This window comes from Neopelma chrysocephalum, unplaced genomic scaffold, assembly GCF_003984885.1.
Source record: "Neopelma chrysocephalum unplaced genomic scaffold, ASM398488v2 Primary Assembly neopelma1_26, whole genome shotgun sequence".
Lineage (NCBI taxonomy): Eukaryota > Metazoa > Chordata > Aves > Passeriformes > Pipridae > Neopelma > Neopelma chrysocephalum.
In genome coordinates, this window is record NW_020897695.1 from 2,275,210 (window position 1) to 2,302,120 (window position 26,911).

Sequence of the window (26,911 nt, forward strand, 5' to 3'; positions counted from 1 at the left end):
CAATAGAGGCTCTTCAAGCTCCCAGACTATGCTTCCTTCTCTCCAGTCCTTCTTGTACCTTTAGGGGTAGCTCTCCTTCCCAATAAACAGTGTAAACCACATGTTATACTGCAGAGCAGTTCTCTGTTCTCTGAGAATTTAACATAATGTACTCATACTAGCAATGTTTGTTGAGGCACTGTGTGTGAAAACTTTCTTATTTTCAAGCTTTTTGAAAAGGTAACAAGTTATACTCACCCCAAACTTCAAGCAACTCATACCTTCTTCAAAACTAAAAAAAATCTCAAAACAACAAATAACTGATTAAGTAACTCCCAAGACCACATTCTTAAAGGATATTTTTAAAGTGTAGTTTTGTTTAACCCATTAATTTTATGTTTCTTCTTTGTGAGTGGGCCTGCTTTCTCACATGCACTCTTTTCCCTGTGCTGTACTTAAAAAAATCCTTCTAAATCTTTTGAACCCCCTTTGCCAAAATAACTCACTCTGCTTTTTTATAGCCCGTACATTTTGCTTTTATAAGCTGCTTAATCAGAATGTAATTTTCCTAATTTTCTTTCTATTTTTTTCCCATTTTCTGTGTCCTGGTGATGTGCTAAGTGGTAAAATTAGTAACCTCGCTTTGGAACAATGGCTTGGTAGAGTTTTACAGGAGAGAATATCAAGACATTAAATACTCATTTTAGAGTAGTTTATTTACAGGTGATAAAATTTAAAAATTTATTTAAGAGTGGATAATTTTCTATCATAGCTTGCAAAACTATAATCCAGATATTTTTATTCCTGAGGGCTGAATTTACCGCAGTGCACCGATGTGGTATGCCAGGAAATTTTCCTGCCTTGTTTGTAGAAATCTTCTGCTGGCCACTGTAAGATGCAGAGGTGCATAGACTGAGAGCAGCTGATACATTTGCACTCATGTTATATCAGATGAACTATACTGGTGCTTTAACTGATAAACAGCAGAAGGAAGATGATTCATCTGCTTCTTCAAAACTTTATGTTCCACTGATTTATGCAGGAAAGGACAAATCCTGGATTGGTTTATTTGTGCCTGCTTGTCTAGAGTTGCCTGTGCCTAGCAATGGCTGGCATGGTAAGGCTTGTTTAGGTCTCCATAGCCCATGACACCTTCTTTACTTTTCTTCTAGGCCTGTCCCAGGTTCTCTGTCTTCACTACTGCACCTGCACAACCGACAAAGACAGCCTATGCCTGCCTCTATGCCTGGCACCCTGCCCAATCCTACCATGCCAGGATCTTCTGCTGTACTCATGCCTGTAAGTTTTTTGGTTTGGATTGTTTTAGCGGGGGAGGAAGGTTGTTTTGTGCTTGATTCAATCTATGCAGAGGTGAAAGTCTGCTGCATTTTGTAAAAAATCAAAGTAAAATGTGTTAAGGAAGCTGGGCCTTTTTCAGTGCTTCATCTTACACCAGAGTATTTCTGATGCAGTTAACAGCATGCTAATTAGTGTGAGAGTGATTAGAAGCAGTTTACATGAGACTACAATTTCTGATTCTCACACTTGGTCACATAGGTGAGCTCAATATATTTGTTCTGGAATGAAAAGATTTTTCTGAATTCAGACAAGACTGGAAAAGCCATTTGCATAAGTTATATCAGTGAAGTCTAAGTAATCTTTTTGTTTGTGAGAGATAACCAGTTAACAAGAAAGAAATGTGACTTACTTTTCTGACCTGTTAACTTGCACTTATTTAGAATTAGGTTATGATCACTGCTCATCTTTCACTCATTTCTGCAGGGATGGGAATATTTCCCATCTTATTATGGGAGCTAAAGGGGTGCTTTCCAGTAGTAGCTTCAAATTCTTACATTAACAACCTTTTCTGTATGAGAGACTTGGGCAGGTTAGGAGTGGGAATGAGTAAGGATGACATGGGGAAGGAGAAGTTTTTGTTTCATTTCACAGTGTTAAGTTTGGAAGACAACCTGGGAGCAATTGACCATAAGAGGGAGGAAAGTACTGCTTGTTCTGGATTTGCTGGAGCAAGGGGGGCACTCCACATGAATACAAAGATTCAGATATGGCTGCTATTTGATCAGTCATTAATAAGTTATTACTTAGTAACTTGTCAATAAGGGTCTCCTGGAATACTGACCAGGAAGTTCAACAACAAAAAAATAAGACTTTTTAAAAATAAGATACTGTGGGAAGCTTTTTTCCTGGCATAATTCCCAAGGAACATGAAATGGAGCAAACATCCAGCAATAGTGTAAGTTCAGTGGCTTCAGACTGCTGCTGGGGAACCCTTTGGGCAACTTTACTTGCAGATGAGCAGGTGTGCTCTGGCTGAGAGCCACAGCGACATGAGCTTGGAAGTGAGACAGACCCAGTCAATGCTGGCTGCCCCGGCTGCAGCTCCTGCCCCTCCTGAAAGGGCTGCAGGGGAGATGGTAGTGGGAGGTGCTCCTACCCCATGGAGAGGGGGTAGGAGCGTTGGCAGTGGCAGCTTCTCCACGCCAGAGAAGCAGTGGGATATTGATATCTCCCCAAGGCCCAGCACTCATTCTTGCAAGCATCGTGGAAGGTGGGAAACAACCTCACCACAGGGCACAAAAAATACCCCCCCCCCCCCGCTTGGAGACCTCAGAAGGATTCAAAAGCTTCTTTGCAAGAGCCAAAGATTTAGGGGACTGGCCCAAAGCACAGCACGATGCTCAGCTCTGGCTGCAACCAGCACCATAACCCTGCTTACCAGCTCTGTCAACACCTAGCAGTGTATGGGGCTTGCCTCTTTTCGGGGAACAAACTCCAGGAAATGATTTTATACAGGACTTAATGCCATTAGATTTTGCTTGAAAAGTGTATCCCTCCCTCTCCACCTAGTGAGATTAGCTTGCAGAAAGGGCTCTGAATAGCCGGGAGGAGTTCTGCTTTGTTTTTTGCTATCTCAGCAGTGCATGAAAGTTTCCCTTACAAGACATATGGAAAACTCTTCTCATCTGAGTAATCTGAGTGAAGGAAAAAGAGCCAACTTGTTTTCCATACACTTGAGATTGTAGATTTTTATTTATGCTTTTAATAAGCTAATTTGGGCTGCGCTGGTAGGGGAAGCTACAATTTTATACAGTGATGCTTTTAAAACCACTTAACTCTGAGTGTTGTTACACTGAAAGGGAGAAAATCATTACAAAAAAGCGCAAACCTGGGTGGCTGCTACATTTGTTTATTAAAGAACCCCTTCTTTATAATTGGCTGTGAGTTTTCAGGGCTGATTCTGATGAAACACACGCCTGCGTGCATACACACATTCAATTCATGACACAGATTGTTATTTTTTCAGTCATGACTTGAAGAAATAAAGTTGAGTCCATTTAAAAAGAAACCAAGAGTAAATTCTTGCAAATGTCTCCAGATGTTTTCAAATATTTTTTTTTCTTTTAAAAGATGGAGCGACAAATGTCAATGAACTCCAACATCATGGGGATGCAAGGGCCGAACCTCAGTAATCCGTGTGCTTCACCTCAAGTTCCCCCAATGCATTCAGAAGCCAAAATGGTAAAAAGACAAATTTTTTTAAATTACTGTATTTTCTCATATTGCTCTTGCATACCGGTTACCCAGACAGTGGGGGATGTAGCCAGACACTGCTTACTTCATTCTTAGTCATACGTTATACTCTTTTTTAATATGGTGCAGTAAATTGCCTTTGTTTGTATGAACTTTCAAGATGTTCCTAGTCCTAACTGAACTCTCAGTGAGAGGCAACTGAAGGGCTGTCTGATCTATACTGTGTTAAATAGGACTTTTGGTACAAATTAGTAGAATTTAGGCAAGTGGTCTGTCTATTTCTCTAACGGTGTCTGTGCTCTACAACTTGACTTAAGGAAAATTGTCAGTCAATAAAGAGTGCAGTAAAAAGTGTGTGCTGTGGAGGGAGTGTACATAATCCTCATTTTTTCCAGATAGGAGTGTGGCATGTCAGGGTAATGGCAGTGCTAGAGAAGCACACCAAACAATATGTATAAAACTAGGATATTTTCTTTTTTAGAGTGCAACAAGGTAGTTGCCTTCAAAAAGAAGTGTCAGAATTTGGACAAATGTATTTAATTTATACAAAAATCGTTTTTAAAGTTGTTCTACATCTTACAAGTCTTCTCATGCATATGTACTGGTATAGGATTAGCGTAGGTAAACTAAACTACAGGTGGGCATTTTTAAGTTTTCCCAGCTTTATATGCACTTTTGTGGAGGCGTTCAGCACTGATATACTTGAAATCAGGTTCATCAATGTAGAAACACTCGGGCTTTTTCAGTTTCAGAACTGCCATTTGCTGGCTAGTGGAAATACAAGGACAGAAGTTCTTAGTTTTAACTCTGCAGGGTTTTTATCCTCTCAAGATATCTCATAGTAGTGGAAAACAAGAGTAACAGAACTTCTTTCAGTGATATTTTGCCCAGTTAACATTGTCATTAGTGAGAGAATGAAATCAAACTGACAAAGATTGGGCAACCACAGGTTTTTATATATTTCTACTTTCATGACTGGTACAGCTTTTAAAGTTGTTGTCATTTATCATGAGGCAAAGAAAAATATCTTCTTGTCTGTAAGTATAAATGCATGCAAGAGAGTCTGGGTTAAGAGTAACAACATATAGGGGCTTATTCTACCTCTGTTTTCTTAGATTGGATAGGTCATGCCTTCGTCTCAGTGTTGGTCTGGGTTAGGCTGTTAACCCAGCCTCTGTTAACACTCCATCTAAAACCACACTGCGTAAACATGCAGCCAGTTGGCCAGAAGAAGAACGATAGCCAAAAACACTGGCTCCCCCAGCCAAGGAAAACCTGTGGTCAAGAGTTCTCTCTGCTGTACCACACAGTGACGGTGACATGCCAAATGGCAACGGCATCTGCAGCAGAGCTTGTTAAAAACTTTTTGGAATAGGCAAGTGTTTTTTCAATGCAAGTGTAGCTGAGCCAAGCTAAATACTCCTTGGCTGAATAAATCCAAAACTGGCATCTGTTTTGGGGACTAAAGGTTCTGTAGTTTACTTCTCCCAGCACCCCCTGCCTCTTTTTTACTGGAAGTGTGAGGCTACTTAAGAACAAGATTAAATTATTGGTGCATATGGTGAGAATTCTGTGCTTTAATAACTGAAACTGTATGTTAATATAAATTGCTTTTTAGTCTGGGTAGGCAGGTTTTATCCCTAAATCTAATGTATGAAGGCATGGTTCTTTCAGATAGAAAGTGCTATCCAAAACATGGTATAGTGAACAAGCAGCGCCTTTGCTTCTCAGAGGCTTTCTGCCACTCTTCCAAGGGTGGAAAAAATCTGCACACATTAACTCTTGAGAGTAAGAGGTGAAATTCAGAGCTCTGAGACCTTTCTTATTTTCAAATGCAGGTGGTTTGGTTTTTTTTAAATATTCCATATTTCTATATTCTAGTTTTATAGTTTGTTTCAGTCTGAGCACACATGCAATGTAAAAAGCCTCTTCGTTTAGCCACTGCTTTGAGCACTATGAAGCTATTAACAACACTTGGTGCAAACACAAAGTTGAAAAAAATGTGGGAAATATTTAGAGCAAAATTATTTCTTACATGTAAGTTCATGGATTTTAAATCAGAATCATCTGTGTTACAGGCACGTTTGTTCTTATTATTAACTGTTTCACTTTTCTTCATGCTTAAAGCATGAAACTTCACATACTCTGGCAACTTTTTTTAAAAAGTCAAAAATGAGGGTGCTTAGTACTTTACTGGACTGTGTCCTGCATTAGGAAGGAATTTTAGATTTTGCTAGATTCTGCTAATGCTATTTCCTCTGATGCATTCAGCACTTATGTTCTCTTTGGCTGGCCCTGCTCTGAGAAGAATGTGTATGTCAAACACTAGATAGAGTCATCTAAGATGCTTTCAGCTAGTGACTGAAGTAAATGGAGAAGTCTGGGGAACCTTGGGCCTGATTCATCAGCTGTCCAAATCCATGGGAAATGGATCAGCACCTTTTTAGGGCCTACATGAGAGAATGCAGGATGGGCTCCTTTAAACGTGAGACCCAGATGTGAGACCAAATCCTTCTGGCCTCATGAAAGTATGTACCTGAGCAGTGCAAGCATGATTTGGTATGCAACAGTCATAACACTATTTGGTGACTTAATTTGCTTTCATAAAATGCATATGAATAAATAATACCAGTATGGATGCTGTGTGATGCCAGTTTTTTAAAAGAAAGCAGATAGGCGGCAAAAGATTCTCACCCTTGATTGGTTCATAATTTTTTTGTAGTAGGAAATGCAAGCAAATCTGATAAATATGTACATTGTCTCATATACAGGCACATATACACACACATATACAATATGTGCTGCATTATTACTGTAATGTTTCTATAATAAGCAATTTATTTATCTATATGTATTTTAATCAGCTTGTATTACCTGGTATTTATGGAAAGCCACACTCTGCCACCCGACACTCATTTCCTGGTTTATTTTTTTTCTGGAGAATGTTCCATCAAGTATTGTAGATGACATCCCAGAACTGATTTAATTTATCACAACAATCTCAGTTTCCCTCACAGTATGCCTCTCAATTAGGTTATCACCTAATGCTTTAAAACTGTCCTAGTAAATGAATGAGTGAACATCTAAATCAATACTGCTTTCTTCTTAGATTCAGAGCTGAATGGATCAAACCCTTATGCTGCCTACAAAAACCATACATTGATTTTGTATTAAAATATATTGCATTGGAAAGAGGAGGAAACATATAGCTCTTAAGTGTATGTGGCAAAAGTACACAGAGTAGCATGTGTAGTGTATTAACGTGTGGTTCAGTAGCCTGAGAGTATTATGAAACTGGAATTGTTGGTGGTGCCTTTGCCTTAATATACTGCTTACATACAGTTTGGTTTTGCAGTTTCAGAGTATTGGAGGTTTTAGAACTTGGAAGTCAATATTGTGTGGATTACTGGAGTGAAAGATAAATAGTGTGCACTGAACCGCTGGAAACCTGTGTGACAGCAGGTCTTTTCGATGGAGCTGATGCCTTTCTGTCTGAATGTTGCAAGGCATTGATCTTTACCTGCAGAAATTTATGACCTCTGAAAGGAGGTGTAAAAAGCAGGCTGGCAATGAACATAATTGAACTTAAAAATACAGTTTTAAATTTGACCTGGTAATTTTTTCTTTTACCGTTTCTGTCTGCCACTTGCTGGATATGGTAGTTTTATAAAATTTAAATAAAATATAATATGTGTAGCTTGGCTGTGCTTATATTCCTGACAGAATCTGTATGGTTCTTTAAAAAAGAAAATATTTCTGTATCAGAAGTGTGTAGGACTCTGGGCTATTTTTTTTGCCTTATATGCATTACTAAGTTGAACAGTAATAATAAAAAAATCAATTTGAAAGTGTCTATCAGATGAAAGAGTGAAAACATAACCAGAAAAGAAAAGTAATAAATCAGTAGTGTGCATGTTCCCAATTATAATAGTAAAATAACTGAACCTCCCAATTCACCTAAGAATGCCGAACAGCTTTGGCAGAGGAGGAGGAGAGAAGTGAAAGAAATTGCGTTGAACCAGTTGTCATCAGCACTGGTTTTTATTCAACTTAATGAGAGCTAAGGGTCCAAATCCTACTAGTGGCTGTGAAAATCCTGGTCCAAGCATCACTCAGCTCTCCATCCCAGAGGAAAGGCAGGACTGGCTGCAGGGACCTGGTTTCATTTCGTATGGCTTTAAGACAGGCACAGCTTGCTTTCTTCAGGAACACAGTATGCCAGCCAAATGGGAAAGGCTCGGCTACAAAGTGGAGGGCTTTCATCAGATGCGGATTGGGGTCTGAGTTTGGATGGAGCCTTCTGCTGCTTGTTTTACAAATAGCATGTGTTTCCATGCTGGTTTACTGTGACTGTGCAACTGGTGCAAAGTGAGAAACAGCTGGAGTAAGCTCTTACCTTGGCCCCTCTTTGATACTCAGCTCAGCCATTGCAGCAGCCCGTCGGATGTGGAAATGAAGTGCTGCCCTAACAAGCAGTGGTGTGCTGGTACAGCTGGTAGCCTTGGGAAGCACATCCCTCTGGATTCCGGCTCTGGGCCCAGGTCTGCAAGGTTTCCATACTGATTTCAGGCAAGAGGCTAACATAGGCAGTCCAGGCCAGATCAAAGCCACTGAAGCTCTAGGTTTAGCTACTTAACACTTCATGACTGAAGATACTTGGTTAAACAAAATAAACAGTTTGAAGTCTGTGTTTTCCTATCAAGCTATCTGGGAAAGGAGTCACTTTAGTAGAGCAGCATGCACAAAGAGCAGAAAGAAAAATACTGCATCTCTGCAGAATTTCAAAAGGAATTGCTTATCTCATCGTTCACAATAAAGCAATGAAAGCAGCATAAGAGAAGAAAGAATGTGTAAAGCCAAGTCTTCCAAATAAAAAGTAAAAGTGTGATGAAATTTCCTGTATCAGTAACTGAGAAATGTTTTCACAGAATGGACAGTTAAATAGTTAAAAACCACGATGCTTCTGCAACTGTTGACAAAGCTCCCTCTTCTGAAATTGTATCTCCTGTTGTATTTGTTCTTATGTTTTAAAGTCTCCAAAGCCAAACTTTTAGTGTGCTCCTGATCTGTGCTTTAAAATCTTCCCTGGGCAGTAGCTTTGCCTGCAGACAGTGTGCCTTGCTGTGGATTAAGGTATTATCATGATGGGTGAAGCTAACCGTATTCTGGTTTGTTTATTGAAACAGGACCTTGTACCCGTCATGCCTAAATTCTGGATTATGAACTAGACAGGGTAGGAACTAATTCTTCTTAAGCTGTCAGTGGCTCAGTAAGTTCACTAGGGAAGCAAGGCAGCTCAGTTACTCATAGCTGATGCAATATGTGGCGAATATCTGGTCTTGCTTCTCCTGAGTGCATATGAATTGCGTTGCTTGTTGTAGGCACAAGTTGTAACAATTCCTTGCATTTTTCTTTCTTTGTGTCACTTTATCCTGCCACGATCTTATCAGCACTATTTCCCTAGAAGAACTTGGATTTTTATTATTTTGTTTGCCTTGATTCAGCTGGGTGTTAAAGTGACCTCGCTTTCTCCCCCACCCACCAGCCCTCACCCTTTCTCTTTTTCTCTGTTTCTCCACCACCCTCGCTTTCCTCAGAGGATTTATCATCTTTGTAGATTTGTTTCTCTTTCTCCTTTTCCCTGCAGTGTCCACCCTGATTTTGTAACCATAGCAATAATTGAAATACAATTGTATATTTGCTTGCTGTAGCTATCATCTAGCCCAACACATGAACTGCTGGCTTTTGTATGTCATAAGATTTTGAAACTTAAGTCTGATGCATCCATATACGTGAGGGTAACTTGTTTGGTGCCCAACTGTACCCTAAAGAAAAGATTTTGTTTGTGTAAAGTTGTGTGTCAGTGGGCACTGGTGCAAGTAAAAGCAAGTCCTTATGGTAGTGAAGCCAGGGAAAAAGGAAACTGTAAAAATAAAATTAAGGTTACGTTACAGAGAAGTTCTGCTTCACACAGATATATGTGATATTTTCAGTCTTTTGCTTGGAATATGTACAGCTTTCATTTTTCAAGATTTTTGCAAGATCCATGAATAATGGAAATTGTTTTGCACTTCAGGCCGTTGCACATTAAGCCCAGTGTTTGATTGGGATGTGCTAGTGCATCTCATAACAAGCGAGGGGCTTTGGGTTGGAGGAGATGGTGTTGCACACTTTACCAGCCTCATATTTTAACCACTGAGGACATGAGAGCTGGAAGCAGAATTCTCATGGCAATAAATCTCTTCTCTATGAACAGGCTTAAAAAGCATTTTCTAAAAACTATATAGTAGCTAATGAAGCAGTTTATTAATTATGATAGCCTTCCTGTGAGATAAATAATTTCAGACTGTTGAAATGAGAGAGAAAAGTGAAGTGACTCACTAGAGGCCACACAATTTGTCAGTGGAAGAGCTGAAACAAGCACAGAAGAATTTCTGGCTGCCAGTTCAAGAAAACAGAATTTTTGTCTGAGTAGAATTTATGTATATGTTTTTTTTGAGTTAATATTAATGTTGGTAATATCAATATAATTGTTGAAATATAGTATTTTTTCAGGACTAGGGAAAGAATGGGGAGACTGAATTCAAGCTTACAAGGGTTGCAGGCTCAAATTTAGGATTCACATCCAGTTGAAGGTGGTGGTTTGTGTTTGGATTTAATACCCTTGAAATTTCCTGAACTTTACTGATGAGATTTTGGCTCAGAATGACAAAAATTAACTGATCTTCTGACACTTCTGTCATCTGAGATGATGGAAGCCTTGTGAGATCAGCTTCCCTGGCATCATGGCTTTCACTGAAATCTCCGGAGAGCACTTACTTTCACATAATGTCAACCATATCCAAACCAGGACTAACGAATACCCCTGTAGATCTTCTCCTAAGATCATAGGCAGATTTGAAACACTGCTACAAGCTGTGTGCAGTCTGAGGAAACATTCACAGCATTTGTTGTGTCCTCTGTCCTATATGGCCAGTGACACTTTTCAGTGGTGGGAGGTCTATATATACTGTCTTCCAGATGTTCATTAGTACAATTTCTCTTATTTATGTTCGGAGAAGTATTAACGAGGTAATTTAAAAACTGGGACAGGCTGGATCTCCCACCCTGGAAATACTTATGCAGGAAACTTTGCTCTGCTCTGTTTTTTACTAGCAAATTGCTGGCCAGTAAAGTTTATCTGAGATTTTGGTGTATAAAATGCAATGAATAATCTTCTCAAATGTGCTCTGTAGTCAGACTGCGTGGGATGTGGCGTAGTTAGTTGTGTCCTCTGCACTCTGTATCCTCTTTATTCTACAATTACTACATAGCCCACTTTACGGGACACCCCCATCACGCCCCTGCTTTCCCCCAGGGAACCTGAACTTTCTCTACCCATAGTTTGTTGCTTGTGTGCTGAGAACTAAATGCGATATCTCTGGCAATGTTACTCTGCTTTAGATAGTTTCCCCTGTTTAAGTAACTTACGTTATGAAGAAGACAGTGAAATAATTGACATAGCTGGAATATTGCAGAGGCAGGGGGAACATGGACTTTGACCAGCCAAAAATGAACTAGCATGAACAGATGAAGATTTGAGTAGAAGATTGTTAGAGTTTTTAGGTAGAGGATTCAATTTATGCAAAATCTTCCTCTTCTGGTCATGGATGTGCATTTTTTTCCTGCCATTTAATATATTAAGGTCACACTGAAACCAACTCATTTTCACATTGGAAAATATTCTACAAATCTTATTTTAAGATAGTATCAGATTCTTCATTTAGTGACAGTATCAGTGTGGAAGTACTTTAATTTAGGATTATTACCTTTGTTATATTACATTTTCATTCATGAAAGCTTGGCCTTAAAATTATGTTGTAAAAAAAGAAAGCTTTTGTAAAATATTAAAACAGCGGCCAGGATTCCTGTAGTTTTCTTGCTCATTCTACTGGAAATTATTTAAAGCAAAATATCCACTTTTTCACTGCAACTCCTCTCCTCTCCTCTCCTCTCCTCTCCTCTCCTCTCCTCTCCTCTCCTATTTTAATTTTTCAAAATGAGTGTACAGAAAGGAGAGGGAAGCCCCACAAACAGCTTAAAATAGAATTTCCTGATCTTCTATCTTTAAAAAATCAGAGGCAAGATTTTTGGTGTAGTCAAAAATTACTTTTGAAATTTAGCCCTGATCCTCAGCTGGTGTAAACCTGTGAAAGTTGAATTCAAAGGAACTGCATGGTTTTTGCGTCAGCTGAGGACATAGTTTATACTTCTAAATCTCAAAATTTCCTTTAGCCGGGCTCTGGCCGTTCCACAGTTTGATACTGCCAGGTAAGCATTTTGTTTATTTTGGCTTTAATGCTATTTTATTTAGAATCCATATTTTATATTCTACAGAATGTTCTACAGACTACATACAGTGTGACTACAGAGCACATTTGGGAAGATTATTCATGGCATTTTATACACTAAATATTTAGTACTTATTTGCCTCTTTTTTTTGCACACTGGTGTTTTGACCAGAATCTTATATGAACTTTTTCTTCCTTAATTTTTCTTAACTCTGCTTCCTAGAGGTGTTCATTACATAACTTTAAAGGTAAATTATTTACTCTAAGCCCCAAAATAATATCAGGAGTTTTTATGATGGATTCATCATACCAAATAATCACCTGGAGTTTTGTGACAGGTATTGGTACCTGTCCCTAATGATTCATAATGAAAAATTGCCAGATATTTCTTTGAAACCAATGGATGATTCATGTTGTTATATTTAGGCCACATTATTCTGGAATGTTTAAATTAGACTAAAAGTCACCTCTGAATATACATGTGCAAACATAGAGTACATTTTTAGTTTCCCATCTGGAAATACATATAAAGTCCAGGACTGTTTTCAAGTCTCAAGAAATATTGTTATATTTTTATTATGGTATTTCAGTTCACACTCATACTAATACGAAAAGTTTAGTAATGGCATATCCTCAATACTGCCCTCAAATGCCAAGGTTACATATGAAGTCCAATGGGATCTAGCAAATGTTTAAACTTTTATTAAAGCCCAAAGCCCAAAATAGACTTTACTAGACCTGTACAAATTATTTTAAATTATGTAAATATTTTTAATATGTCTGGCTTCTGACAGAACACCACTATACACTGAAGTATGACATTTGCCATACTGTGCCAACTTTTTGCTTTCTTTTTTCTTTTTTTTTCCCCAAAATACCTAGCATCATTACTGGATTTGACTAGAGTCTGCTTTATGTGCTGCTTGTAGTTCAGGAGAAATGTATGTAATGAGGATGGACTGTGTTCTCCGACTGTTAACAGAGGCTCTTTAGCGTGAGGTTAAGCGTGAACTTTGTTTTGGCTGCCAACATAGCAGCCAGGAGATACCCAGGATAAGGGTGGGGGAAATCCTGATCTGCTTTCCATCTAATGGACGTGTGCAGCTGCTCTGCAGGCTGGTGTCAGTGTGCAGTGTGTGAGTGTGTCAGAGAGAAAACTATGTATTCAGGGTTTTGTAACAGATACTGCTCTAACTTCATCTTCTAGGAATTTTCTTAAATTAAAAAATCCTGCCAAAACATTAATATCTGGATGTGTACAAAATCTGAACTCCTGAGTACTTCATTTAAACAAGAGGCAGTGTAGGCAATAGTGACAGCTAACAATCTGAAGAGCTCCAGGTTTATTGGTCAGATGTTTGCAGGTGTGCGTGTTTGTGTACATGTCCATGTTTTTTTTTTTTGGTTTTGGTAGGTCTTTTTTCTTCCTCTATTACATGCAGTTTTACTGAGCAAACATAATCTTATCTATGCCTATTTGCCTAACTTTGTCCATCTCTTTATTTGTGTATTACCTTATCTTATGTTAAGAAGTCACTTTTCCTGAAATACTTTAGAATGCTGCAGAACAATAAATGTCTAAAAAATCCATGTGTGTTATCCAAAACCCACTTACTGACATTTAGAGTGACTAGCATTTGCACAAAGGAAATTTGTTCGGCTACATTAACTTGCAGAGGCTTGTCAGTCTTCTAAATCATGTTAGTGGTGGATTAGTTTGATTGGAAACTTGATCCAAGCAATGTTTGAATTAGTTGCATACAGAGTTCCCAGAGGTAATCTACAGTTTATGTGAAAAATGGTATATAACTGCATCAGTATTGAGATTAAAATATGAATGAATTGCCCTTGGTGAAATTTGTGGTTTCTGGATTTGTTTAAGTGTACCCAGATCCTTCATTTAAATAAGAAAATAAGGTAGCTTGATCTAATTTTAAAGATTTTAGAAAGTAAAACTTCCCTTTCTACTACACTTAAAATTCAAGATGTTTTTATGCTAGTCTTAGTATAAAAACTGGTATATGTGACTCATGACGTTAGTTTAATGCTGCCCACAAAAATCCAAATAACGTAGCTATGACTTGTAGTACCCAACCAACATGTGCTTTCCTCCTATAGGACGAAAGTGTCCATAGGGCTCCTGATCACTGCAACCTGGGCAATGACCAGCTGGATGAAGCAGCTCTAAACTTTCTCACTTCACTAGCTCTGATCTTTGGTTTGTTCCCACCAAGGTGAAAACAAGAGATTATGAACATGTATTTTTCTGGAGCATGTAAGATCTTTCTGCAGAGATTTCTAATGTCTGAAGCAAAAGAGAAGCTCTCTTGAGTTGCTTGTGTGAAGGAGATGATAAGCAACCCAGATTAAGTCCTGGATACCTTTAAACAAATTCTGTTTAAAGAATCTAAATTCTGTTTAAAAAAAAATCTGCTGTAGATTCTGTCCTGCCAGTTACAGAAGAGATCCTGATGTGCATGTAGCTGGGAAATGGCATTTGCCTGAAGTCATGATCTGCCTGCCTGTCAATCTCCATCCTTTGTTTCTCAGTGGGATGTTAGCATCACAAGTGATGGACCTATATCTACATTAATAGGACAGCATTGTATCCCAGGAGCTCCCTCCAGGAGCCTAGGCAAAGGGGAAGGAGAGAAGCGCAGCAGGCTCTGTCCAGGCTCCACGCACTTCCAATGTTGAACCTGGGCTGCCGTACCCAGTGAGGAGAGAGGGTCCACAGTCCTGGTGCTCCAGAGGTGTAGGAGCATATGTGCTGCGGGGAGTAAAGCAGGGCCCCTTCCCCCGTGGTGTTTTTAAAACACTGTGAGAGCCCAGTTCTCACTGGCAGACATCTCCTGACCCTTCCTGAGCCTTAGCGTAGAGTAGGTAGGCACCGGGGTGGGCTTTGATTTCTGTGGGAGCACATGCAGAACAGCCAGCAGCGCATCCCTGTCTGTTTGGCTGCTTGTCTGCTCTGACAGAGAAAGCCACCCATGATACACCCCCAAGCACCTCTCCTCTTCTTTAACATACCCAGTAGGTAATGTTAGCATGGTATCAGTGAACACTCTACCTGTCCACTTGAATCTCCGTGTAGTATTTGATGTATCTCCCTTAATAAATTATGTACTTGGAGGAGCAATAACAATAGCTGAGATTCTTGAGACAAGAAGAGTCATGTTACCAGAAGTACCAAAAAGGCTGATTAAAATTAAATCGTAGCAGACAACAGTTGTGTTACAAAGGAAGGCTCGATTACAACCAAATCACTTTCTTTGCTAACCTCTGACTTATTTATTTCTCCTGCATGCTGCAGTCTGCATACTCTTTCTGGTTCTAATGAGCATTAATTGATTAGCTGGATCTATGAAGAGCTTGAGCACTCGTAAGTACTATCCCAGTGGGTACACAACTAAATAGTTTATGAGATAATTAGTATTTTAATGCCTTTTCTAATGAGCCTTTTCAGTAATGAAATCTCATGAGAACATTATTGGTTCATATATATTTCTTCAGACAAAGCAGAAGGTAAGCTAATGCTATTAAGAGATTTTAAAACTGGCTTATAAAATGGTTTTTAGTAACTTGTTTTTGAATACTTGCCTTGGTTCATTTTGCTTGATTAAAAAAAGAGCCATCCTAATTTTTCCTGCTGCTCTGCCTCTTGCACTCCTCTCTCCTGACAGAATTTTACACTATACTGCAATTTCAAATAATTGGAATAATTTTTGAGGCTGCTACACGATCTCCTAAGCTCAGCTGTAAGTAAATAATACCATACTGTCTGAGCGTGTTGTTTCAGATGTGTTCTCATCCTGGAAAAAAAAACAACTCTGTGCCTGGCTGCACAGTGCCTTGGATTTATGACTGTGTCAAGTTTGAGAGAATGACCAACCTCTACAAGGCTTTTCAATGTCAAGCGGAGTGCTATTTGTAGGCTTGAAAGCAGCACAGAACTTGCAGCCATACAGGCAGTTTTTACTTCACCTCCTCCTTTGGCATTGTTGGATATGTTCCATTTTACCTAGGTTTAACCCATAATGGGAAGGACAAGTCCTGTGCCTTGAATTTTATTTTTCTGGTACCTAAAGAATACAGTTGAAGATGGCTTTTCTGGGAAGAGTTTTTCAGTGTGTGTGTGGCTCATTTTATCATTGGTCACAGGGACTGTCTTCACTTTTTGTTTTCTGGAGATCATAAGATAGCAGCAGCTTCTATGTTCTCATCTCTTAGGGCTCACTTCTTCTATCTGGGAAGCACAGTCTTATCCTGAGTGGCACTTGAGCTGCAGTTTAGCAGCATATAGAAATATAGGGAAACAGCCTGGACCAAACAATGAAGCACCTGTGCTTTGGAAGCCTGTTTAATAAATTAGTTTTACATCATCTAGGTGATATATGCCTTGAAATGCTTTAGAAACTTCATTTTAAGTCAGGGATGTAGAAATCCTATTTAACACTAGAAGCTGTAGGAGTAAAACTGTAAGAAATTCCCCTATACAGATCTCATTATATAATGTAAGATGCAATGAGTCTAATTCATCCTTGGGGTGTCTTTAATGGTCTCAGCACAGTTTTGCAAAGGGTGGATTTGGCCTAGGGACATTACCACCATAAAACCTCACTGTCTTCTGCTGGTATTTCTCTCTTTATCTTCAAAGCTTTACTGAGACTTGTCACTGTGTTATATCAATAGCCTAGTCCTTGTTAGTGAGTCTAAGTTATTAGTAGTATGGGTGTTGTTTTCTTCAAATGAATATGGAAAGCTACATTTTCAGTTCGGGTAACCCTAAAAGCTCCCTCCAGAATATAGAGAAATGGTGTCCTTAGACTCTGTGTGACCTTGCTTGCAATACACGCATTAGCAATGCGTAGGAGATGAAGAATGCCCAATGCTGACCACTGCTTTCCACATTGCCTGCCATCTCCACACCCTTTTGCAACACAAGACCCAACTGCACAGGGAGTCTAATGCCTCCTGTGTCAGCTCCTAACTGCATCTGCAGTGTCTTGGGTTTTCAGTGCTCACCTGTGCAGCGGTGGAACCCTCTTGTCAAGTCACAGTCCAATACAGTTTTAGAATGGAAGCTAAACAGCCTAATCTGTTTCCTTGGCTAAGATATGGTAGCTTCTTATGTTTATTGTTTGCTCAAAATGCAAAATAAATCAGATTTGCCTGCCTTGTCTTCAGAGGTGACCCAGCCCCCCAAGCTCCTCTGAGACCCTCTGCACGGTCAGCAACCTGACAGGCTGTGCCCACGCCAGTGCCCAGAGAGGAAAGTTCAAGTGAGAAGGTGCACATCAGGTTACCAACCCAAGAGTAGAGGAAAAATATCCTCAGATAAATATTTTGGTTTCCATTCTGGAAACTTCGTAGAGGATGTTGTTACTCTGTAGTATTCAGAAGCTTCCTTAGAGGAGAAATGATCCCTCATCTGTCTGAGGGTAGGAGCACCTAACTGTCTTTCATGGCCTTTGGACTTTGCTAAACACTAACGGAGCACAGTAAGAATTAAATTGGGTTGGTGGGCAGAACAGGTGCCAGATGTTGGATTTGATTTGGTAATATTTCTTTTAAACTTGGCACGGGCTGGAGTTGTTTTCCTTACTTTTTCTGAGACTCTCTCTATTTGTTTGTGCTTTCTGAGTCATCACCTGTCTTTGCCAAGACTTTATTATATCTAACAAAAGGTATATTATTGATGTACTGTGGCATGTACAAAGCCTTTCTATGAACTTTGTTGGACATGTGGTCCTTCCAGAATCATTTTGCTTCTCGTTTCTGCTCCTGAACAAGGAGGAGAACAATGCTCCAGGCTCTGCTCTTGACAGTGTGTAAATGCTCAGCAAGCTTTGACACCTCATCTGCTTAAAAGTGCAGCTTTTTCAGCTTCTTGTGCATTTAGATCAGCCCTCTTACCTTTCATTCTATGATAACATGTATGTATATACATATATATATATATATGCAGTCTCTTTGGTGATTGCTAAAAGAACAGCGGAGAGGTAGGCACTGAAGAAATGTCTCTATTAGAAATACCTGGAAAGAGCAAAAGGCATTTAAAAGTTTGACGCTTTCTATTTCTTTCTCCTCCTTGTGCATACCATGAGATCATGATTAACGGCTTTGTTGATGTTTGGAGGGCAGAAATCACTTATATGTTCAGTTCAGGAAGACCTCTGAATCAGCAGGGCCCAGGGGAACCAGCAGTTCTGGGTCTGGCAGGACCCATGATGTCATCTCATGTAGGCACAGGGGATGCAGCTATTACTTCTTTAGGTATTATTCTTGGATAGGACTAAGGTGTGTGGGGTTTTTTGGCCTTGCAAACACATTAATTCTGCCCTGAGCAATGGGAAGATTCCCCACCCTCAGGGGAGGCTGTTTAGAATGGGGAGAGTCTTAATGTGCAGGATAGGGGGCTGTCGGGGGTGTACAGGCAGAAGGACAATCAGAGAGGGTTCTAGACTTTGCAGTTACACTTCTAGTGATGCAAAATGAGTTCAAAGGAATGGGAACCTCTAAATGAATGTACTTGAAATAAAGCTACTATGAGATAGAGAAATATACACAGTAGAGAAATAGGATATCTTGACACTTATTCATGGCTTTCCTAGGGTGTCTTGGACTGTATAAACTCACTGCTATTGTGTTAGTGAAACCCTAGATTCCCTGAGGCCATAACTGTTACTGAAATTTAACTTCTTTCGCTTTGAAGAAAGAATAGAAAAAGTAAATTTATTACAGTAGTGTAACTCCTGTCAATCCCACACATAATTTAAGAAATTATGGACAATCTTGTAATTTCATGATGATTTCTTTCCAAATAACATGCATTTTAAGAATACATATTTTCTGTATAGAAGGAGGAGTGTTGTTGAATGCCTTCTTTTTCTTCAGCCTTTTGTTTCAGTAAAAGAAGATGCTATTGAAGACACATTGGGTAGTCTGTCTGGGGTCCTTGATGAGCTCTGCAAGAGATACGCTATTTCTGTTTTGCTTTTAAGCTAAATGAATACATTCAGAAGTCATGGAGACTGTAAGCATCATATTCTCAGGATATCTTATTTCCTTACAACCTACTAAACTTTAATTGAGAGTCATTGCGCGTTGTATTTATGGTTCAATTTAGGTAATGTTTACTTATGTTTACATATTATGCCTGGCTAATAGATGGCAGATACAGAGTGAAATTAAAATACAGAGAACCCAGACAATAAACATCCCAGTTCACAGTTAGACTATGAGTCTTTGTGCTTCTTCATAGTGTGATTTCAGAATCTAATTAAGCAGATGCTCAAGGAGTTTGAGGATCCAAGCCTTAAATTGCTCAATTACTTTTTCCTATCAGCATGAGCTTAAGTGTCAAAGATAAATTTACAATAACGAACAAATGTTTAGGATGAAAAGTATGACATAAATTAAACTACCTCAAGCCAGAAATAAACTATTAGCTAACAACACAATACGCAAACTGGAAATCTAAGGAAGTGCAGTATGTCTTACCACAGGGTTGCCTATTTTGAAGAAGATAGAGCAAACGTTATACCTAAATGTCTGAACTGTTTTCTGGCAATATGCTACTATTTTGCATGTAGGTGTTATTTTCATTACTAAGTAGGAACATTTCCTTTCCCACCTGTCAGTCACATTTGAATCAAAAAATTGTCCCAGTGCATTTGTGGGGATAGGGAACAGCATGTAGTTTAAACTAAGTAGGAGGGATATCCTAGTTTATGTGTAAATAATGTAAAAAGCAGGGATGTCTTACATGGTTAAGAAGTTAAATTTCCTTATGAATATCACTGCTTTATTTCAATAACAGTGTTATTCCTGAGCAAAATAAAAAAGATGTCTGGATTTGTAAATGAAGCTGAAACCATGGGGTTCGCAGTATGGGGGCCACCCTGAGTACAATGTCTGCATTAATCTTTGCTCCTTGCAGAAGGCTGGAGCTGCCTGCCAGAGCTAATGAATGGATTCTGACTCTGCCACGATAGGCTATTACCAAATACAAAGGCTGGTCACAAATTATAGTTTGTCTGATGGCTTCAGATATAAGCATTAGAAAAACATTTGCTCAACAATAATAATTAGTCAGCGATAGAGGCAAGTTTTACAGATTGCTTTAGAGCACTGAGGCAAATGTGCCTTTCTGTGGGAAAAAGCCTGTTGCCTGTCTAGTGATTCATAAAAAGCAAAAAAAGGCACTTTAGTTACATCTCTTTTAAAGGTGAGACCAAACCACAGCATTTCTACAAAACCCAAATAACCTCAGTCTTTACTGCAAACACTGTAGTGTTTTAGAGCACTACTTTTCCTCAATTAAACAACAACAACAACAAAAATCTTATTGGAGAGTTGTTCCTGGCTTGTATTAGGGTCATGCTTGCACAGATACAGCGCTTCACTGAGTGGATTCTATTTAGCTTAAACCTTAATAGTTAAATTAAACAGAAAACTCACAACTGGCTCAGAGGAGCTCAGCAAATCACCAGGCACCCTGGGCTGCTGAGATGCTTTCGTTCTTTAGCAATGAACTCATACCTTGGGCTTTTGTATTCTCGGAGAGAAGAATCCATAGTTCAGAGAACTGCTAGAAACAGGATGGTTAAATGAAGCCCAACAGTAAGCAATTCGTGTTACTGAAGCATGTCATTGAAACTTGGCACTAGTGCTGGGTTGGAGCTTGTGCTGTGGAATGGCTTTAAGTGCTTGTTATCCCATAGATTCTGCTGCAAATGTTCTGTACTGTCTCTCCTTTCCTGCGCTGTCTGGGAGAGTGAGTACGAGAATAAGTCTATGCATTTTCATTTGTTTGAGTTTGAGTTTTCTGTGCTTTGGTTTCAGTAGCATGGCTATTAGATGAATGAGGTTGAATCCATGCCAGGAGAGATGCAAAACAGCCCATTACTTCATTGTGTGGTTGATTTGCGTGTTTGTTTTAAAAGTTTGCATGTACTAGTGAATGCAAGGGGATGATAGCATCTGATAATTGTAGTGCTGGCAGGAGCAATGCAAGCTTACCCACACAGCCTACCAAGGTACCTCTAGTCTGGCTTGCAGCACCTTTTTTTTTCCAGTGGTTATCCTGCTGCCGTAGCACAGACCCAGAGAGCAGCTTTAAAGTACTCACAACTGGCGTATGCAGGGAGACCACCAAATCAATTTTTGTTTTTGATGTGATTAGTTTTTGACTGCTATGTTGCCATATCTTGAGCCAAGGTACTTAACAGGGGGTTCCTGCTGTGAAAGTCCTCGTTTCCCCTTTTGCACTGTTGCAACTAAAGGGAAATTATTCCCTTCCCAAGCTGATCATTCTGTGAAAGATTTTGAGAGGGATCTACCAAGAACAGAAAGTATGAATAGATTAACAAATGCTGGTAGTCCCTGCATTGCAGAAAGATAGAGTTGATCTCTGTATGTTTCCAGGCTTGTGACAATAGTGCAGAGAAATATAAGACTGTCCTACTGAGCTGGTATTGGTGTCAGTGCATACAGTTGGCTTCAGTTATTGTCGTTCTACAGTGCCAAGTGTTAGTTAAAGGTATCATGAAGAGGGCTTCCTCTGGTGCCCATATCATCTTGACATGGACTCAGACATAGTAAGGACTTCAATGGGACAATCTGTAACAGGGACTTCTGTCATCTAGAACAACAGAGCATGGTTGGTAATTAAATAATCAAATTTTTGTAAGAATGTCTTTACCAATGCTAATTAAAATACCTGTAGTTACTAAATTATCTAATTAATAAAGACAAATCTCCAGATTATTTTCTGTTTACTAGGTTGCTAGGTGTACCTAATACATCAATATATATAGAAGTATTCAATGATATTGCCAGGTTTTTTGAAAGATAAATAGTTTTACATGCTTCAGAAGTAGACTCCAATTGGCTAAGGAATTGGCCAAATGCTAAAAAAGTGACATCATTCTTGGCAAGTGATAAAGATGTATTTTTGTTAACAGACATTATATAAAAAGTGCACTATACTACTTTTAAGCAAAAATCCGTGTGTAAGAATAATGCAATCTCTTTTAGACTAGAATAATTTTTAAAAGAAATTACATTTACTGACCAGTCCTGTGTACGAGTCTGTTAATGCAGTGTATTTGTTCTTCTACATAATTTTTTCTTTAAATATAATTAATACGTATAACATGAATGCTTTTAAATCAATACCATTATTTAGCAGATAAATGTAATTATTCCCTATTAATTCTTCCATCAAATCCATGTTTGTGAAATAGACATACTGTAATTGTCTTCTTGAGTCCAATCATATACTTCAACTTTCAGCAATTATGTTTTAACTTAATTCCAATGACTGATTAAAACCATGTGTATTCAGGTTTAGATAGATGTGCTTACTATGGGATTGTTAAACCTGCAGAAAATATGTTTTTAATAATCCATTAGTATTTAATTAGCATGCAATAACTGTCTTATTAAATCTAAATTAAAACCTTATTTGAGGCATGTAATTGAAAGTGCCACTGGGTAAAATCTAATCTGTCAGGGATGAATTTACATGGAATAACAATGCTAGACTTTTCTTTTCCGCAGTTTTCAAGGTCTTCCCAACATTTGCTTAGTCATCACAGTGGAATCTTGCAACAATCAGTTTTCTGCAAGTGCAGTATTTAAAATGTGTTTTGGGTCAGAGTTGTCATCTTTTGAGAGTTCATCTTGATTTGAAAGATGATTCCTTGGGAGAAGATGAGGAATTCTTAAACCTTTACCAGATGCCAAAATGTGTATGAATGTTTCCCACTAGCCAGTGAAGAAGGAGAGATGGTTTGCAACACACATCCCATGGTTAGGTGTCCCTCAGTGCCCCAGCATACCCTGACAAACATGAAAGGAATAGGCGGTTTTGTGATTATATCTCTTTATAACGGAAAAGTTATTACTGCATGTTGATATGTGCAAGGGGTCATGCAACATAACTAGTGAGAGCAAATTACAGTAAAATTAGGCCATTTACAGAAATTGTGACACTTTTCATTGTTCCAGGATAAGAGGGATCCATAATCCATCCAGAGATGTGAATTCATAAATGCTACTGGTGAATTTGCTTCAACAGTACAGCTGAAAGAGTCTGTGTAAATTATCAAACCAAATTGCTTATAAAATTCTAAACATCATTGGTTTGAGATTAATAGCTACTTGAGTCCCTGTAAAGATGTGTTTAATTAACTGGCTAACAAATTTATAGCAAAAATCTCTCTGATCTGATCTGCAGGGCCCAAGTTTGCTGTTCCCTTTTCTCATCATAACCCCATGCTTCCTTGACAGTAAGTGGGAAAACTGCAAACACGGGAAACACAAGATGGAAGAGCTGTAATTTAGCAGGTGAATCACAGGAGATAATTTTCCTAGGATATTTTATATTGGTACTTACCCATTGTCAAACTCAGTCTGCATTGAGTGCTAGTCTCCATGGACATCAAAGTCTCATTTGGGAGCTAATCATTATCTTGCTTGTATCATTATTATTACCTTGATCTGGGCAATGTCCTCATGAACCTCAGACAGTTCATCAGATTGGGATTTGGTAGTAAAGGATGGGGTAAGTCCAGATGTTGATGGGGCTGTCTAAGGATCCAAGATTGTGGTTAGGGAGGGAATAAAAGATTACCAAGAATGGAGAGCAGGGAGAAGCAGCAAAATATTTTGCTGATTCCGTAGACAGTGTTGGCCAGCAACGCCTAGAGTGTTGACAGACCTCAGTTCCTGAGTTGTGGTGGACAGTTCTGTCCATTCTCAAGCTGCTCACAGGAGAGAAATTCAACTCCTCTCTTTTTATTAACAAGCTGGGGAGGATAAAGATAAAAAAAACATCAAAGAAGGATGTAAACCAGGGAAACTTTCAAAGGATGTAAACCAAGGAAACTTTCAAAGGGGAAGGAAGACGTTTGAGAGCAACCTCATCTACAGCAGAAATGTGGCCTTTGAGGGAAGACAGGAATCTACACAGTGCAGCAAGCAAGATGAACAGAGAAAGGCATCAGGGCTCATTTGAAGAGGGGGAAAGAAAATTATGTGTCCAGTAATGGGGACAACCTCTAGAACTACTCAAGTCAAATTAAATGGTTCCTTTTACTTGTAATACGTTTATGATTAGGCCACACATGAATAGCTGTCATGGTGAATGCACTTTGTGTGTAAACCGTGATCTGTTTATTTGAACTTAGACTCTAAGTGTTACTGGACACCCGTGCAAAACTGGAGTGCTCTTACTCCGGAGCCGTGAAAAGTGTAAATATTCTTGTAAGCAGCTCTATTTTGCAATTTACTCCCACCAGCTGTGTTCTGTGATTGCTTATACAGAGCAACATGTGATAAAAACTCTTATTATAAAGAGATATGGCCCATGAAAAGCCCATGAAAACCCATGGGCAGCAGAGTTCAGTCAGATCAGTAACCATCCAAGTACATGAAATACAGTGAACACAAATGACTATACCCCATGGAGGAGTTCAAAATCAACACTGAGATGCTGACATGGTGGGGAGGTAGCTAAGGCTGAGAATTGCTGAGCAGAGAAAATAGAGTGCAAAATTATTTAATTGCTCATCTTCGTTTGAAATTGGTGAAGTGTCGGGTCTAGCTATGGAAAATATGTAGGGTTTATTTACATAGCCTGATTTCAGGCACCTGTCTAAATCAGGAGCCAAAGCTCCTAACAGGGTTAATAGAGCACTTTGGTTAAGAGCTAATTACACCCTAATGTGAGGTTTTCTGAATGGCTCTCTAGTGGCACCACTGGACTGGGAGCAGCCGAGGCTCCCCAGCCAGGGGACCGATTCAGGTATTGTTAAGTAAGCACTCATACCCTGAGCTTCAGAAAGTTCAACAGGGGAGTATTCTATAGTGTTCATCAGTATTGCTAGTGCATGGTTAAAAACTGTGCAAATCATAGAGAGAAAGACATTGTAACCACTTAGTGAAATATCAGATATTTTACTAGCAGTGTGGGGTTAGGGTTTCAGCAAGGAATAAATCTAGTGTCTATAGAGCTATGTTGACTTCAGCAACACCAGTTTACACCTGCTGAGAAGCAGATTCAGGGTTGCTTTTTAAAAATCAGTCTTCTATCTACTCTTGGTGCATGCTTGCATGTGCTATCTTTCCCTCTCTTGCTAATATTTTCAAGCAAAAGAAGCTGCTGTGGAATCACTGAGGACAAGGATATTAACATGGTTATCAGAGAAATTATTACATGTGGTTCATTGTCTTGTTTTTCAATGCTGGCCTGTAAAATAAGGATTACTGAAAAAATAGAAAAGTCTGTTGCGGTTTGCAAAAAGTAGAAGTATTTTACTTTCATTTCTAATCAAACAGGCTAAATATTCATGTTTATGTGCCTAAATGAAACTTTTGTATGCAGTCTTCCACCCCATCTGCATGAATAGTGGCATTGTAACAGGATGAGGTCACTGCAGAAGGGAAAGTGAGGTAAGAACACAGCTGAATCTACAGCCTATGCTACATGGTGCACCAGCTAGGCTTAAAGGAATACAGCGCTTTCGCCTGAGCCAGAGTTGCCGCGGGCACTGCCTGCAGAGCTGAATGCCTCTCACAGGGCTCTAGATGCATTCCTGGCTCTACTGTATGGTCTGATGCACAGAATACAGTTTCCTCTGCTTTTACAAACTGCTCTTTGGAGACCTCTTTACACATCTAAGATAAGTGAAAATCCATATGGTTTATTTTAAAGCCTTCATTAAAAAAAAAAGTTATCAGGCCTCATTCTGCTTTGACTCATGTGGCATAAATCCTGAGCAGTCCCTTTGTAATATTCACTGATGTTCAAGATTTATGCCAGCATTAGGGGGAGCAGTGTTTGGCCCATCAAAGGGATTTTTCCCTCTCATTCTTTTCAAAAGAAATGACTCAACTTTATAAAGACTGATGGCTTCCTATTGACATCACCTTTGTACCTAGTGGGAATTCTCACATATATAGAGTATGGCATAACCCAGTGTGCGCATCTGAGGGCTGGGCAGTGGAAGGGTGACATAGCAAAGGAACATTTGAAGGAGTGTAAAATTTGCTAAATCCATATGTCAGTTCATATTTTGCCTATTCCTTGTGTTAACTTAAAAGGCCATATAAACACGTTGCCAAGGGTACACTGGCAAATCGCCATTCCTCACCCACCATCATAATTAGAAGTCTGAGAACTTGGAAAAACCTGCCTGGTGAGCAAGCCTCTCTCGCCCTTTTTCCACAAGGTTCTCCAAGCTCACAAACCTGGGTAGACTTGGAGCAGCTGCTATTTCAAATAAGACTATCCATCCCAGCCCCACCACCCAGCATAGGAGCCAAAGGGGCTCTGTTTTCATGCCATGCCACCTCTTGCTACTTCAGCTTCTCAATGTGGCTTCCTGAGTTCCCAACAAATTTGTCTGAAATAGAAATACCTTCTTGCTCATGATTGTCTTTGCCATGCTGTGCAGCAATGAACCCATAACTCTTCTCGACCCAGCCTTACTGGAGTAGCCTGTTTCTATCTCACTTAATAACCTCTTCCCCTCAGTCAGTAGCTGATAATCTTGAGGTCAAACTGGTATGACATCTGATGTTTCAGAAGCAGGACACTCAGTACTGTTGTTCCTGCTGCAGAAGACTGCTGATCAAGACAACACCAGGGTTTATTAACAAATGGTACCTTTTTCTTTTACTTGTTTTTTGGATTTTGGTGTTTTTTCCTCACTTCACAGGCAGTGGGTTGAGCCACAAGTGTTATCAAGGTTTTTCAGCTCATTTGGTACCCTCATCTTTGCCCAGCACAGGAAAACCAGGTAGGAGCTGGTGAAGCAGACAGAGAAGTTTGGAGAGCCTTTTCCCTGGGAAAACTAGCCATTTTTTAGTTACATGAGCCAAGACCTTATTGACCCTAGGTTGCCAGGTTTGTGTGTGTCCTCTCTGCAGAAAAACTAGCTCAGAGGCTCTTTCATCTTTGTTCCATGCATCCCCTGAACACTAAAATAATCTCTGGTTTTCCTGTCCCTCAATATCCAACTTACTCATGAGCATTGGAG

General features: G+C 39.3%; 1 protein-coding gene across 9 annotated transcripts in view; it reads left to right on the forward strand.

Moving 5' to 3' along the window:
- Window positions 1–26,911, forward strand: part of CREB5 (cAMP responsive element binding protein 5) — a 256,578-nt gene that overhangs the window by 181,222 nt on the left and 48,445 nt on the right. For all 9 annotated transcript variants that reach the window (XM_027675311.1, XM_027675304.1, XM_027675305.1 and 6 more), the window contains 2 exons: window positions 1,152–1,278; window positions 3,409–3,519. In XM_027675311.1, coding sequence (XP_027531112.1) covers window positions 1,152–1,278; window positions 3,409–3,519 — 238 coding nt within the window. The remainder of the gene's footprint in view (window positions 1–1,151; window positions 1,279–3,408; window positions 3,520–26,911) is intronic.